The 17,786-nt window shown below is 43.6% G+C and overlaps 1 protein-coding gene across 1 annotated transcript in view; it reads right to left on the reverse strand.

Moving 5' to 3' along the window:
- Positions 1-11,205: 11,205 nt before the first annotated feature.
- Positions 11,206-17,786, reverse strand: part of bmf2 (BCL2 modifying factor 2) — a 53,730-nt gene continuing 47,149 nt past the window's right edge. Inside the window, exon 5 of the mRNA XM_063222731.1 lies at positions 11,206-14,911. Within this exon, the coding sequence (XP_063078801.1) occupies positions 14,795-14,911 (117 nt within the window). The 3' untranslated portion in view covers positions 11,206-14,794. The remainder of the gene's footprint in view (positions 14,912-17,786) is intronic.

The following is a 17,786-nucleotide window of genomic DNA, read 5'->3' on the forward strand; positions in this document are numbered from 1 at the left end:
TCCCCCTATCGCAGGGGTGGGGAAGCTTTTTCATTCGAAGAGCTACTTCAAATTGCTCCAAGGGCCGTAAAAGTCCTCCAAGGGCCGTACTATGAACACAAACCAGGATTTTTTAAATATTGAACAGATCCCACTTTCTCTAGGTCCCCTGAATATAGCTGCAAATGGCCCTTGAGACATAGGTACCCCTGCCCTAATGACTTGCCTGGTTCTCAAACAAACCTTCTACCATCCCAATTTCATTCACACTGTAAAGAGGGCTGGAGATGCCATTACTGTGAAGGAATGTGAAGGCATCTGAGTATTACCCCCAATCTCATACAAACCATTTCTATATCACTTTCAAATGCCTTCACCACAGAGACCTTGTGAGATTAGCCTGGTCCTACTACGGTATAACCCTGTACTAATTTCATTTGTCCAGAGAGTGTGGAATTGTGGAACTGAGAGTTATTGGTGGGGCAGGTCAGGGGTGAACTCTGTTGAAGATTTTTTTTGTGTGCCAAGGCCTCTGCCTAAATCAGGTTCAGTGTGTTGACAGTATGAGTGCACTAATGGTATATACAGGAGATATACAATAATATTAGATTATAAAAACACTGGAATTAACTTTCACATTTCCTTTAAATGTCTACACAATGTACACTTTAAACAAATCTAAATAATATAATCTCAGTCGAACTGATAACAAACTGAGGCATCCACTTACTGCCTCCCCTAAGGAGTCTAATCAGGCAAGCGTTTGGCAAGTCCTAGCCTGCGGGTGGTGTTTTGTAGATGAGAGGAGGCAAGAGGTGGGAGTCTGGTTAGACTGGCTGGACCCGTTTCCCCAAACAGTCTACCCCCCACCCACCCCAACACCACCATCACCACCACCCTGTTTGAAGACTGCTGTCAATATCTTCTTTTATATAGTCGTATGATGCCCAAGCTTAGTGCTTTACTTAGAAAGTGGTGCCAGAGATAGGCCTACAGTGTTTGTTCACATCAGGTTACAAGGATATGTGACACGTCATGGAAAAAAACGTGCAACACCTGTTAGCATTGTGATGTCATTGAATGACAATGCATTGTGGATGAGAGAGAGGTTGTAGGTCAACAGAATGGTGAAAGTAACGACTCTGCCACTTACTACTACTAGTCGTTAAAAAGTTAACTACCACAACACTACTATGACATAACACAGAGCCTTTAGTAATGTACTATGACTTGGTCATTGCCTTTCTGGTAATAGCAAAATTATAACTGCGTGTCTTAACGGGTTAAGTTCTTGGTTCCTGTCATTGATTTTAACTGAGAACAGCTATAGAACATTACAAATAATATTGGCATTTTTGGTTTCTTGTTGGTGATGTAGCAGCCTAATGTTTAAACTCTTTGTAGCTGCAGTTTGATAAAAGGTTTGATTGCTTTTCTTTGCGATTAGCTGTTTTGAATGGATTGTGATGTCTATAAAGATTAAATTAATAGGAGTGCAAGGCAGAGCAAGTTTTTTGCATAGCATTTCATACACCGAGACAGTTCCTTTACTTTACAAAACTGAAAGCATAAAACCACAGATGAAATAAGACTGAAAGGTGAGTGTGTGGGTGCGTGTGTGCATGCGTGTGTGAATTCGGGGCTGCAGGACTGTGTGTGTGCGCGCATGTGCGCGCGCGTGTGTGTGAGTGTGTGCGTGAATGTGTGTGTGTGCGTGCGTGTGCGTGTGTGTGTGCGTGTGCGTGTGTGTGTGCGCGGATGCGTGCGTGCCTGCATGTGTGCACGCATGTGTGCACGTGTGTGTGTGGGTGTTCGAAGAAGCTAAGAACGTCAACATGTCAAATCTGCTACCTTATCTTCTACTGTCAGACCACTCATGGAACAGAAACATACACTCTGGCAATGTGCAAGGGAAGACACATGTAGATTTATGACCTATTTCCCCCCTTTAAACAATGGCACAACACAACTCTTGACAGTTCTGAAGAATGTGAGCACTGGGTCTTTGTTAAATCACTGATGTCAAGTACAACAGCTGTTTGCATGACACAGGTTGATGCCCTGACCTGGGCAGTGAGAGGCAGGCCTGTCACAACCAGGAAAGCAAACTAGGCAATTACCCAGGGCCCCAAGCTGAAAGGGGGCCCCCTGATAATGACTGGCTGCGTACTTGTATTTACAGTAAATTACAACAGTGACAACTTTGTGAGTGTGACAGAGCCTCTCTAAATTAATTGACCAAAAAGTGCAATGACACTGCTATTGGAATAAAGCAGTGTTTCTCAACAGGGGTGCCGGGGAAACATGGCTGATTAATAAATTATGTAATATAATACATATTTGTCTAAATTGATAAGTTAATGTTAGTCAGTGGAATCTTTCATCTTCCATTTACGCACAATAACGTAAACATAGGTCGCCCCAGTCAGCTGCAACGTCGAACGTAGGTCGTGTGACGTCTCCAAATGTGTTACTTTTCTAAGCCTGTGTGGTTTTCATGAATTGAAAGTGTGCCTCGCCTAAAAATAGGTTGAGAAACACTGGAATAAAGTATGTCTCGAGGGCCGCCCTACCCAATAGTTTGAAACACAGAGGGGGTTGGGCTAGTAGAAGGTGCCTAAGGCCCCCAAACACCTTGACACAGCCCCTGGTGAGGGGAAAGTGGCATCCAACAACTACTCCAGCATGAACCAGGCATCCTGCACTCACGTGTCTCCATTTTGATGCATGACACTGGATGCTTGGAAGTAGGAGTGTGTGTGTGTGTGTGTGTGTGTGTGTGTGTGTGTGTGCGTGCGTGCGTGCGTGCGTGCACGCGCGTGTGTGTGCATATGTGCGTTCATGCATGTGTGTGTGCGTGTTTGTGCGTGTGTGTGTGCGCATATGTGCGTTCATGCATGCATGTGTGTGTGTGTGTGTGTGTGTGTGTGTGTGTGTGTGTGTGTGTGTGTGTGTGTATGCACATATTTGTGTATAGAGTGGGATCATCTCCTACTATACCATCCAAACATTGTTCTTGGCTCTCTGTGCCCTCAGCAGGGCTGTACTGGGGGAGAAATAGAGCCCGGGCACTTCTGTCTTAAAGGAGCCCCTCATACTAAGCGGCGCAGAACTGAGTCACCGGTGGGCCCCGCACCCTTGTGGGCCCCTATTTTCAGAAATATAAAAGAAAGAAAAAATTGTCTGAAAATAGGGGCCCACGAGGGTGCAGGGCCCACCGGGAAATGCCTGGTATGCCAGATGGCCTGTCCAGCCCTGGCCCTCGGGCCTCTCCCTGCGAGAGTGTCAGCCGGAGCTATTTTCATCCGCTGGGAAATAGATAGCTTGAGTCAACACACTCCAACAATGCCCCTCTAACTCCCCCGGTTTGCCCCTCTCTCCTCTCCCTCTCCCCCTCCCCCACGGCCTCCCAGGTGTCCAGCTGTAGGCATGACAACAATGACTGCTGACTGACGCGTCCCCCGACAAACGAAAAACAGGCCCGCCGGGGTCATTCACTTTTCAGCGAACGGATCCAGAGGTTATGAGACCTACTGACAGCTACCGACACACGCACACGCACACGCACACACACATACACACACACACACACACACACACACACACACACACACACACACACACACACACACACACACACATGCACACACTCTCTCTCTCTCTCTCTCTCTCTCTCTCTCTCTCTCTCTCTCTCTCTCTCTCTCTCTCTCTCTCTCTCGCTCTATCTCTCTCGCTCTCTCTCTCTCCCTGCCCCGGTCTGCGACCTCAGAGGTCACAACGAGCCTTTGTATTCTCTCTGCCGTCGAGGGACAATCATACAAAGGTCAAGCTCGCTCGCCTGCTCGCTCGCTCATGATGTGCGCTGAAGACTTTTTTTGTTGTTGTCAGTTCACCAGGTCTACATGGGGGTGATGACACTGTGATCGCTACTTCAAAATTAATCACAGCAAACGACAGTTAGATGGAGGCTTGTGTTGACTAGCTCGTGTGCTATTCGGCATTCTTATCAGTGTTATCTTGACTGAGATGAAGCAGGACAGCCAAAGTATTACCTATTTACAGAGGCTGACTTTCCATTAGGCAAATCTAGGCAATTGCCTAGGGCCCAGACCAAATCTGTCTTCCATGGAGGCCCTGACTGTTACACCAGTTGCACTAAAAACACAAAAAAGTAGGCTTTGTCACTTATGCAAAGTAATAGAGGATATACACGAGACAAAACGCTTAAAGAGCACCATAACACAGAATTGTAAGTCTATGTAATGACTTTTGAGGGCCCCATTTTTATATTTCGCCTAGGGCCCCAAAATGGCTAGATCCGCCCCTGCCTATTTACCTACCCCGCCAAGTATACTCATTGAGGTGAAGTACTAGTGGTGTCAACAATGATCGATTCGGCGATCCGAATCGATCCGGGGCATGGACGATCCAGATCCAGATCCGGCAAGTTCCAGAATCAATCCGGCAATTTTTTTTAAGTTTCAATTACTTCCATGGATATTTCGGGAGCAAATGAATGTTGAATTAAATAAAAACACTTCAAAACATTGCAAGACTGATACAGACTGATACAGAAAACAGCCAATAAATTGTTGCTCAGTATCTGACTACTTGTATTTCCTCATCATGGCTGAACATTTGCTTTGCGTTCAGTAGAAATGTAATGCATTGCAATGCATTGTAGAATTGAATCGAATCGGATTGGATCTAATAGAATCGAATCGAATCGGATCTACTACCTCCCGAATCGTGATCGAATCGGATCGTGAGGGCAGTGCCGATCCACACCACTATGAAGTACTAAGGTTGCTCTGGAAGGTATTGGATGAAATATTTGGAGAAGAGACACCTCATGGAAAAATAAACAAATCAGCTCAAATAATGGTTTAGCTTACACAGGTCATCCTATCGGTCCGGTTTAAAAGTCAAAGACGTATCAAAACAAATATAGGTGTTATGACGTATGTTTATGATGAGCTCTAATGGTTATCAAAAGATCTATGAAATGTCCAGGGACAATAGGATCATGGTCATTGCCATTTACCAAAATATAATTCTCCAAAAATAACCAATTTTCCAAATAATTACTACTGCATAGTTGTAAAACAACAATAATGAAAAAGCAATGGTATTTTGATAGTGATAGTGAAGTAATGCTTTTAGCAGTCTAACAGTCGGTCTAGACTTCGTTTGTTTGTGTTGGTGCGCTTGGATGAACACCAAAAGAAAGTTGTGTGTGTGTGTGTGTGTGTGTGTGTGTGTGTGTGTGTGTGTGTGTGCGCGCGTGTGTTTTAGTGAGTGTGAGTCACGGCCTGCTGTCGCGCGTCTGTTTTGAGTTACACCATCAGCTGTGTCTCCTCTGATTCAAACAAAGGAGTTGATTGTGGATTTCCGGAGGACACAACACCAGCCACACCAGCCAATCTACATCGCTGATACTGCAGTGGAGAGGGTTAAGAGCTATAAATTCCTAGGAGTCAACATCAAGGAGGATCTCAGCTGGTCTCATCACATCAATTGCATCACTAAGACGGCTAGACAGCGACTTTTTTTTCTGAGACGGCTGCACAGATACGGAATGGAGAGTAGGATACTGGCCAACTTCTATCGCTGTACAATAGAAAGCATTTTAACTGGTAATTTCACAGCCTGGTATGGTAACACCACTGCCCAAGATAGGAGAGACCTCCAACGAGTCATCAAATCTGCTCAAAGGACAATCCAATCAGATCTACCTAACATCCAGGATCTTTACAACCAGCGGTGTCTGAGGAGGGCCAAACGAATCATAGCTGATCCATACCACCCCAGCTACACACACTTCACCCTTCTACCATCTGCCCGGAGATACAGGTGCTTACGTGCTCACACCAGCCGACTCAGGGACAGCTTCTTCCCTCAATGTATCAGACTGTTGAATACAAAATCACCAACATAGGAAGAAATCCACTCATCACATCTCCCCTTTCTCCAACCCGACATTTTTTCAATTTTTAAATATATATTTTTTCTTTTTTAACATTCTTTTTTAACATTCTTTTTAACCTTTTTTTGGGACTCCCAGAGCAGGGAAGCTTTTCATTGTATATATATGTTTCATATATATACACATGACAAATAAATATCTTGTATCTTGTATCTTGTATCTTGTATATCTGTCTCACAACCTCTCAATTGCCATTGGTGATTCTGCTCCTTTCTCTTGGGAAAAAAACAACAACAACCAAAAAAACTAAACCAAACTAGGAAGACAGGAAGAAAAGACCATGTTTTGGCAAACATTATAACATTGTCTGTGTGCCTGTGCATGTGTGCAGGGCTGCTGACAGCTTTTGCTGGGCCCAGGACAAAGTCATCAGAAAGGGCCCCCTATGCAATACATACAATGTAATTGGGACCCAATTCTAGGCCCCCTATGTCACTCGGCCCGGGACAACATACCCCTTTGTCCCCCCTGTCGGTTGACCTGCCTGTGTGCTTAGTAACTAGCCTACCCCACCAAGGGAGACAGGCGGATGGGGTGGCGAATAGGGGAGGGGGTGAGGGTGAGGGGTGAGGGAGAGGGGGCATGTCTGCTCCTTCTGGCCTGGCTCTCCCTGACAAGGTGAGGTCATCCTCCTCTCCATTTCTCCTCTCCTCTTTTCCTCTTCACTCCATTGACAACAAGATCCGAGTACTCTGATAAAGTCAGATGGAAAATAGAAGGCCAGACACGGATGGATATTGGGAAATTTCCATGACTCATGTCGTGACTGTGTCAATATACACAAGGACTTTCACCAGGGAAGGGGAAAGTTCAGATTATTCTTATTCTCCAAGGAGCCAGCCTCTAACAAAGACACACAACGGTCACACAGGTATTTGCAGTGGTGCAGTCTACATAGAACGCAGCCCACTTCAAAATTTCAGGTATTTCAGTATACCCACCTAAAACTGATTGATCCATTATTTAGAATAGCACAAAGACAGTATAGTATACCCATCTCAAAAAATGCTCAAATATACAGTATACCCACCACAAAAAAGTAGACTACACCACTGGGTATTTGTAACATATAAAGAGGGCCCCACAGTATCTACAGTGGCAACGCCCTTGTTGACCAAGAATACTGACTTGAAAGAGGCCCGCACAACTGATTTTTTTGTTGTGTAATAGAGTTTTTCAGTGTCGCCTATAATAATTGAGACATGTATATGAGTAGGATGCCAATATTACTGTATCAAAGCAGGCATGGGGGCTTAACAGCTTTTTTCAAAAGTGTGTCAGATCTGCAAGGCTGTAATTGGTTACACCATATCACTGGAAAGTTTAAATTGGGAGTCCTAATGGCTGATGGGTTTTCTGATATGGGGCTAATTTCATGCTCTCATGTGGGCATACCCATGAGGTTAATTAACTGAAGTCACTTTATGTCTTGTCATCTATCCTTATCAAATGATATTAAAAATAATTTTAAAACATTTTTTAAAAATGTGATTACTTTTTTATTCCTGTGAGATCCTGAAATGCCGGCAGTGATATTTGGGAGTTTAAAAAAAACAAACAGTTTGTTTCCATGGAGTTTATTTACTGTGCTGCGAGTGGTTTGAGTAACTGATCGGTTTGTTGTGCTCTGCGGACAGTAGTCTAGCCTGGCCCACACCTACGTAAAGAAGCGTATTAATGGCCCATGCTCAGTCTGACGGGGGTATCGGTTGACAGCGTCTGTCAGCATGTCGGTCTGTAAACAGAAACCCTATTGTCTCACTGCAGCAGAAGTGCTGAGCAAGGCTGCACCCACTAGCCACTCCAAAAGATACATACGCACATACACGCAGGCACATACACACACACACGATCACATACAAGCATGCACACACACACACACACACACACACACACACACACACACACACACACACACACACACACACACACACACACACACACACACACACACACATACACACACACACACACACACACACACACACACACACACACACACACACACACACACACACACACACACACACACACACACACTGCTGCATATAATTCAGTTCAGTTCTGTTTTGAAGATTAACAGAAGTAGGAGCCCACTTCAGTCAGATCACCTTAGCCGCCCTCTATGGTAGGCCAGCCACTGTAGGTCAGACCAGGCCAGGGGCCTACACTACAAAGCTGGTTCAGGGTAAGTTATGTTTAGGTTAAGAGGTAAACCATCTAATAGAAGAGCCTAGAGACCTGATTTTCTTAAGAAAAACTTTTGTATTAGATGATCTACCTCTTAACCTAACCATAACTTTTCCTGAACCAGCTTTGTAGTATAGGCCCCTGGCCTGGTCTGACCTACAGTGGCTGTACAGTACAAAAGTTTTTCTTAAGAATATCAGGTCTCTAGGCTCTTCCATTAGATGATTTACCTCTTAACTTAACTGTAATTTATCCTGAACCAACTTTGTAGTATAGGCCCCAGACCCACTTTCCTAAGCTGCCTGTTTACATACAAGAAAGGTCATGGGAATACCAGATGCACAGCTTATCACCTCTGAAACGAGTAATGAAATTGTGCTTCTGGGCTTTATGCTGAGCCTTTACTATGACAGGACAGTGAGATATGATCAGGGGTGAGTTTCTCAAAAGAGAAGTTGTTAGCCTGTTAACAACTTCGGTAGGTGCCAATGGGAAAATGCATTGAAAACAGCAAAGTAGCTAATGTAGTTAGCAACTTTGGTTTTGAGAAATTCACCCCAGGGCTCTAGCACCCATAAACTGGACAAATACTAGTGAAAATTTAGTTTTTCGGGTAGAAAAGAAAACTTACTGGCCACTTTGACTGGTAGTAAATGTATGTGTTTGGATGGTAAGATTAACATCTTATCAAGCCAAAATGGCTGTTGATGAAAAACTTTATAACCCTGATGATACGATACCGGCCCGACTTGAACCTGGGTCCTAGTGCTGTTTATGATAGCCTGGTCCTGACCATCCCATAATACTACCATTTCATTTCGTATTTATGGTCTGGCATTTCTTTGCTCTGAAGCGATTGTAGGAAGCAGGAAGTTTGCATTCAGTTATGGTTTAAAATTATTGGACACCTTTCACCCAATCGCTGGCAGTTACTCAACAACAACATAGCGCAGACCAATGGCTCTGGCGCAGATGTGTACGTCATTGTCACGAGCGTCCTCCCCCTTTCGCCCCCACGTGGGGGGCGTATTCGATTATTGGCTGTTTTCGGGGGGGGGTTGGGGGGCGTTGCGATCAAAATTCTACTGCTCCAGGCACTCCACAGAGAAGCACGGCCAGACTACAGTAGTGGAGCCAATCCTTTGGCGGAAGTACGTAGGATGGCTCGCGAGGCTAGTTTATGAATCATGTATCAAATGAAAAATTGAGTTTTTCCTCACCCCTGTTGCCACCAGAGGCCACATCTGAGCACCCAAATTCAGTGTGACTATCTATCACTTGTCCGGGACCCAACCACAGTGGACCTTATGCCTCTACAATCTCTATCTATGCCTTCTTCTTTTTTCTTCTTGCTATTCTCTTTTGTTTCTGTCTCTCCTTTCTACTTCTCTTTTTAACTCCATCTTTAACATTGATGTTTTTTTTTCCATTTGTTAAGCACTCTGAGCTGCATGCCTTGTATGATATAGTGATATACAAATACAGTTATTATTATTATTATTATTATTATTACTACTACTATTATTATGATGCAGGTGAATTAGCAGATTAACAACCCCAAAATGATATGAAGTTAAAATCCAAAAGGGGAGAAAAGAGAAGAGTCACTCTGAGATTTGAGAAAAATATGAAAAATGCCTTTATGTAATATAATAAAACTTGTCAAATCTGTTTTAAAACACACAGGCCTACACGTTGCCACCCTTTTGGCTTTCATCATACGTGTAGGCCCATGTGTTTTTAAACAGATTTTCCATGTTACACTGTATTAAAGACTTTTAAAAATATTTTTTCTCAAATCTCAGAGCGTCTCTGCTCTTTTCTCCCTTTTTGGACATTCATCTTTCACAACTGCTTCTACACTAGGCTAGAAAGACACTTAATCGCACTCCATTTATCTATCTGGGCCAATTCATCTCATATAACAGCTAATGCACCTGTTTATCTGCATGTTTAGTTGTTTCTTAGTCAGTGTGTGCCTGTAAATGTTTTCATTTGCCAGTATGTTTTCATTGTGTATGTTGTATTATGTGTGTTCTATATGATATTTACAAACAAAAAAAATAATAAATATTATCTTAGTTTATCTTACTGGTTGTAAGCCACAAAAATAACCACAAACAAAATATCTGTACTTTTGAAAAAAAAACTCTTTAATGAAAAAATGACAATATTTTCCCATTTAACAACAAAAACAAAACAAAATGCAGGAAAAGGAATGATCATTAGAGCTGAGCTCCTATGTACAGCATATTGCACTTGAGAAGACACAAATCATATTCCTCCCTCAACAGCTGGAATGGAGTTGGACCTGGGAACCACAAAGCATCAGACCAGATCACACACAGTCAGTCTCGCAGCTCCATCATGTCTGGCATATAGATGGTCAGCATAGAAACGGCAATAATAATAATAAAAAAAAACACCATCATTCAATTCCCATTTAGAGCACACGCCTGAAACACCACTTGTAATATTTTCTCCGTTGGATGAGAATGAATGGTGTGTTGCTGGCTTTTGTGTTTAGATTGATTGTCGATTTCATGCCAACAGGTTGTGCTTCGATAACCTACGTATGGTTGACTTTTCTGCTTTGGTCCAGCCCCCAGATTTAAGTGGGGCTATCACAACAGCGAAAATCAACACCAGCTCTCTGAGCAGATCCCTCCGTGATTGTCACCGGTGTCACCCAAAACAAATGATCACTGGAGGGTACCAGCTTCGGGCTGTGGTGACATGGCTGCGGTGTTTGGTGTCTGTGGGTCTGAATACTGATGTGCTTTGGGGTACCCAGGCTCTCTACTCCTTGATCTACAGAATGCAAGAGGCTAAGCAACAGTCGTCCATAGTAACAGTCCATGCTCTGCTCTCGCGTCAGAGTACAGTAGCAGTACTCGCCAGCATTCAACTGTATAGACAGCATGGATTATAAACATTTGAATGGAATCTGAAGGCATTGGTTGTAATATCCATCAACTCATTGTGCGTTTCACCCTTTTTTTTTAACGTTCATTTGAGACAATTGATCTTACTTCTAAGATTGTCAGATGTGCACATCACAAACCTGACTGAACTCGACTGAACTGGAGACTCTCTGTACTGACATTCAGGTACATTACTGTACTGATTGCCTTTGTGTGGGAGGGGAAGGGTGGGAGTTAAAAGAACGAATGTTTTTCCCATATTACCCTTAACTTAATAGCATTACAGGTTGGATTCCATCACATTACATTCAAAAAACTTTTAAGATTCAAATTTCAGAAGTTATTCACATGCAATTTTGAGTTTAGTAGAAAAAGTTGTTTTGAAGTGAGATACAGTACAGCAGACTGACTGAAAAGCCCCTTTTCATTTTTCATTTTAGTTTTTTTCTCTTTTTATACAAAATGTTTTGTACAAATTTTCCCATAAAAAAACTTGTTCTTGTTTTTTAGTTAAATGTAAACAGTGAAACTTCAAGTTCCCCAGATGGAATAGGGAAAAAAAACAAGACAAATTGTTTTGTCTTCAAAAATTGACACCAAAAGCTGTCAGAAACCTGTATCTTTTTAAAGGGAAGTATGACTTCGATTCACTATTGATGATGAAATTTTGAAAAAACAAAAACCCCACTAAAAAAACAACGCAAACTGAACCCCTCGAGAGGATAATACTGAACATATTACTCTCCTGCCTAGACAAAACTCGACTAAATCTCTGTAGCCACATGGCAAAGACTACAAACCAGTCCTGAGGGTCAGATGTGCAGTACCCCCCAAAAAAGAGCCACAGAGTTGCAATAAGGTCATCCAGCACTCCCATGCACAAAGCTTTGACTGCGGAGGTGTGTGAAAGTAAGGATAGCTGGGGCATAAAACAACACGTCTTGTCAAAGACTCCAGCGCACAGTTGTTGCAGACAGTTTTCTGTTGATTTTAACAGGTATTAAGTACGTACATACAGTGAGTTTGGGGCAAGGAGACTGTGGGCCAAAGAAACCAAGGGGTCAGAATGGACAGAAAGGAGATCATAATAATAAACTCATCTCTTCTATTTTTCCTGACTGATTCGTATCTGCCCACTCGAAGCCTTGAGATTTGTGCTGGCTCGCACTGAACGCCGACTGCAGAGTCAGGCTGATTGTGATGCTGGTCTGCCGTCCGGACACAAGGCACATTTGATGTCTTTTTTGATTGTCTACAGGTGTTTGTTTTTGATATATATAATTATTCTCTGACCCACAGTTTTAAGAGGCACACCAAACTGAAGTAACCCATACTGAATGCACACACGGAATCTGCACATGTCCAGAAATAATCCGAATATATTGTAGCACTGAGTAAATAAACACCAAATAAATTAGAATAAATTATTTTTAAAAAACGTCAATGACTTCCGGCAAATAATATATTCATATAAAAAAAAACATAAGAGACTGAGAAGGAGTGACAAAAGAATGAACGCAGTATGTGTGGTGAAAAAACCCAAAACAATCTGACTACACCACGTCAGTTGAAGGACTGTGTTGTCAGCATTACCACAGGAAATGTTATAGAGTTTGTTAAACCTCTGAAATTGTCCAAAATGTACTGACGCAATTACTACTTGAATGCTGTCAAAAGGTGATATGAATGTCTGTGTTCATTCAATGTCATTCAGTCTTGACTTTACAAAAAAAGAAAGCTGGATGTTTGGGACAGTGAAATTCTTCCGACGTCTTAATGAACCAACCCCCTGAGATATTTCGTTTTTTTTTAACAGAGGCAAGTTTACTATTGTTATTTGTTTTTTAATGTCTCTGACTCTAGACATGTGTTTTACACTATTGGAAACTCATAGTAACTAAGAATAGGAATCTAAAACATAGCAGAAGCTTTCAATCAGTTTTGTAAAAAATATCTCAATATAAATGTCATGTTTCTGTTTTCTGAAATCTTCATAAAACGGTCTTCTCTGTAATTTCATTTAACTCTAAACCTGTACCCTCATCCACCACAGTGGTCTCTTGTCTAAACTAAGGAACTGTGGGCAGAGATTACACAAATAAGGCAAAGTAGTCGATTCAAAGATCGATTCTTTACATCTTATGGTAATCTGCCACGGTTTGTGCTCATCTGACTGCAGCAACAGCATTTGATCTTTTAAGGTTTTGAAAAGGAGCCACCGCCAGACTGCCTCCATCATAGCCATCTAGTATAAGCTCCAGAGGACCAGGGCAGACTCATGCCCTCACTACAGGGACAATTAGACCTGTTAAAAAAGAGTGTTTGTTGAGAATCATACAAGACAAAAAAAGAAACCTCATCCTCCTCAACATACACTCAGTTGTGTACACGGGTTCGATTGTTCAAGGTCTTTTTAAAAAGAGAACATGTATAAAAGTGGTCGAACTGTGTCATAACCAAACATTAGCACCTTTAAAACCACCACAGGTTGAGTCTGATTTGATTTATCAATAGCTTTGTTTTTTATATCTCTACTCAAAATTATTTTGTGCTCACAGTACATGTTCATCAACATTTCAAAAAAATGCATTAACTGCTTCATTTCAGGTAAGAAAAATTGTTCACAGAACATTTTCAGAAAAAAACCAACACATTTTTTATCAGTGATAATTTACAAGAGAGTTCTTGTGGTTATAAAGGCTGGTCACGGCCACAAGAGACAGGAAATGGCTCTGAAGACAATTTTATCTTTCCAGTTTGTGCGGTAAAAAAACCCAACCTACAGGCTACAGGATATTACACCTGCGACACCATAGAGCCAGCGGTATTGAGGACTTCAAAAGTCCAACATGGACCCAAGCTTAAAGACCGCTGGCAGATTAAGACACACTGTCAAGACAATAGAAATAACAGAAAGGAAAAATCTCAGTCATCAGCCACTGGCAAGGAGAGTCAAACTGACCTTTCGTCTTCAAGAACAATTTAGTACCACAGAAGAGCAACCACTCCAAATAAGCCAGCAAGGAACCGTACACGACTACAGTCATATTTGACAGTGCACTGTGGTCATGTCCGAAATGTTCAGATGTTTCCGCCCGGAATCTCAAACATGCCTTCTTTTCCCCTTTCTTCCATTTCTCCATTGTCATGTTGCCATTTTTCTTGTTTTTGTCCTTTTTTGTTGTTTTCATTTTCAAACATCATTCCACTGTAGGAAGGAGTAAGGCAATAGCTGAACTATCAAAAGTACTTAAAGATCAACACATAAAAAAACAAACAAACAAATAAAAAAAGAGAAAACGTCTCAACATACTGAACAAAATACTTCATCTTACGTTTAGTTTTATATTTCATTAAAAATAGTTCTTCATACAGAATGGCTTCTTCTTTGAACAAAAAAAAGATCAACCCAAAGAATAAAAAAGAAAAAAAAAGAAGAAAAGATCCAGTCTCCGGCCCGCGGTGACCACTCTCTCTCTCTCCCTCCCTCTCCCTCTTCCACCCCTCCCTTCCCAAAATCTTGTCGTCTTTCTTTCCTCCTCTTGGTCCGTTTCTTGTGAACTCAGTCATCTCATCCATTGTTCCGTTCTACAGTGCCATCAGAAAGGTTTAAAAAGTCTCAAGGGGCACGCTGCTCCTCTGGGGGCCCCCCCTCCAAAGTGTGGGGTTAAGGGTTCGCTCGCCCCTCCTCCCTCGCCTGCAGCAGCCGCCCCCCTCATCTTGGGTTGCCATGGTGCCCAGGGGCCAGGTCTACCCTCTGGAGCAGGTAGCCGAAAACCGCTGCCCCCATTCGCCACCACAGCGGCAGATGATCTCTTTGGTGTCTGGCAAACTGTGGAGACACAGACAGAAAAGACAAGATGTTAATACAGTGCCAGAGACGTCTAATCGGTTAGAAGTAAGGGAATCTTTGACAGTACCGTGAAAAAACCTATTGTATCATCAAGAGAATGCGCCTTGTATGTTTTATACATTCTTTTTATGAATATTCTGTGAAATACAGTGTGTATTGTTAGCATGGTTCTTAATTGACAATTACAACAAGTAAAGAAAGCACTTCACACAAAGATATTAGAAAAAAACCTGATCAGAACACATGTCCAGTTTTAACTCATGACCCTGGATGTATAACACTTAACCGGTATTAGCGGTTCAATGTAACCTATATCTGTCCAGGCGTTTTCACAACAGGCGTGAAATTTCATACCCTTGGTGACTCTTAACTTTGCATTTTGTTTACACCCTAGTGCACGGGATTCAAAACAACTAAACGGGATTCTAAACAAAACAACGTGGCCAGCTGCATGCGACAGACACCACCCTGCGCATCGCAATACACGCATCACATCACATTTCTGCTGCACATGGAGTGAATGTTTCGGAGACAACGATGTTGTTGTTTTTCTGCATCAACACCGAACAAGGAAGTCCTGACTCGAGCGAGCAACAACAACAGAAAAAAAAGGCAGAAAGCAGCGGCTTTCTAGGCCACGGACTGGACACAGAAAGAGACTGTTGTGTCTAGACTGGACACGCGGCAGGCCAAGCGTGGCTATTGTCACAACAGAGGATCTCTGTTTACGAGCCTGCATGCCCTTTGGTCTGGACGGTATAGCCTGCACGGCAGGTAGCCACCAATCGATGGCCTCCGTTCACAAACACGGAGCTTGTTGTTATGGCGCCATTGGAAAGGGGCAGCCGCTATTTGGGAGGCTATTATGGACTGTATACAGTATGTTAAAGAAGTGGCCTTTGAGCTACTTCCACTACACTTAAGCATAGGGGTAGGTGGGGAAGACAGAAGTGTGTGTGTGTGTGTGTGTGTGTCAGCGTGGCGGTTCTTAGCTCTCCTTAAGAGGATTAGAGGCTGACTGTTCCATCAAATGAGGCGAGGCGCGGGACGCAATCAAACAATGCTGCCTAGCAAATAAGGCTGTTGACAACTGTGACGGCTAAATGACAACAAGAAGGCCCCTCTCTCTCTGTCTGACTGTCTGTCTGTCTGTCTGTGTCCCTCTCTCTCGCTCTCTCTCTCTCTCTCTCTCTCTCTCTCTCTCTCTTTTTCTCGGCCTCAGTCTGGCTTTGCCCTAAGGGAAGCATAGAGGTCTATGTTTAATTAAGGGGTGGTTGAGTGGGAGGGGGGGCATTAAGAGAAAGCAGACTGGGGTGCTGGGATTAACATGTACAGAGCTCCTCTGGGGGGGGGTGTCTATGTGCGTATGTCTGTACTTAACGAGGGGGGAGCTGTCGGCCATCGCGAAACATCTTCATTTGCTTCACGATTCATTTGAGCAGCCTTCTCTGAAGGAGGAGGGAGGAGAAACATGATTTTTTGCACACGCCCCACCAACCGCCCGCCCCCCTCTTCGCCCTTCGACAAAGTAAAAAAAAGCTGTTGACGTGGAAAGAAGGGCAATTAGAGTAAATTAATGAGGGGGGTTGGGGTGCAAATTAATGAGGGGGGGTTGGGGTACAAGCTGTGGAATTTCTGTATCTGTGTGTGTGTGTGAGGTCATAGAGTTCAAAAGGTCCCGACACAAAATCCCAGTGAGTCAAACATAATACAGCTCATCTCCGCTCTATCCATCACGTCATACCTAGTCCCCCCCCCCCCTCTATTTTTTCTTTCACGCACTCCACTTCCTCCTCCTCCTCTACACCTTCCTCTAAAGGGGGGCATGAAAGGGGCCAATGCTTTCTGAGAAATACATGGAGATTTCATCATTTGGAGACAACTCCCCCCCGCCCCGCACCCCCTCCCCCCGCACCCCTCCGTCTCTCTCTCTCCCCACATAATGAGGGGTCTCCATTGAAGAGATGATGTGATGGCTTCATGGGGGGATGACAGAATGCCTCTGGGGGAATAAGACTTCCGAGAGGCTGTCAGTCAAGTCCTGTAACTTCCTCCACTACACTACACTCCCCTCCCACCCCCAACCCAACCTCCGTCATAACATCACCCAAGGAGCAGCAGACATCAAGGACACATCCCCCCGCCTCCCCCCCAGCTATATCACCAGTCCTCCTTTCCAATCCCTCCACTCACCCCACCCCAACTCCCACCATACCATCATCCAAGAAGCAGACATCAAGGACACCACCCCCCCAAACTGCATCCACAGTCCTCCTTTCCAATCCCTCTACTCCACCCACTGTACTTTAAAGACCCCCTTTCCACTCCACTCCCCCACACCCCACCACCTCCCTCCCGCTGGCCCTCGCCTGTGCCTGTGCCTCTTGTTGCAGCGTGTTGCGTAAGCACTTCACGTCGTATCACCTCACCGCGCCACGCCACGGTGTAGTGGAGTGCTCAACATGGCGGGGCTGGAGGAATGCTGAAGTGTTCTATAACTGACTAGTGGCACATATGCGTGGCAAAGCGTAACAAGAGGAAGGCAAACAACAACAGAGTGAGGAAAAAAAACGGTTTCCCTTGTTTTCTTTTCTGCTGGTTTTGTCCGTACTATTGGGCTAGTTTAAAACCCCTTAAGACACTACCTCTGTTTAAAAAAATACTGTTACCAGAATGCTTATGCCCAAGTCGTAATGTATTACTAAAGGCCCTGTGCACTGCCATAGTGCTGTAGTACTTATATAGGAGAGGTGGTGTCTGGTAAGGGGCTACAAAAGAAAACACAGGCGAGTCTGTTTACACACACACACACACACACACACACACACACACACACACACACACACACACACAC

The sequence above is a fragment of the Engraulis encrasicolus genome, chromosome 18 (assembly GCF_034702125.1).
Source record: "Engraulis encrasicolus isolate BLACKSEA-1 chromosome 18, IST_EnEncr_1.0, whole genome shotgun sequence".
NCBI classification, from domain to species: Eukaryota; Metazoa; Chordata; class Actinopteri; order Clupeiformes; family Engraulidae; genus Engraulis; species Engraulis encrasicolus.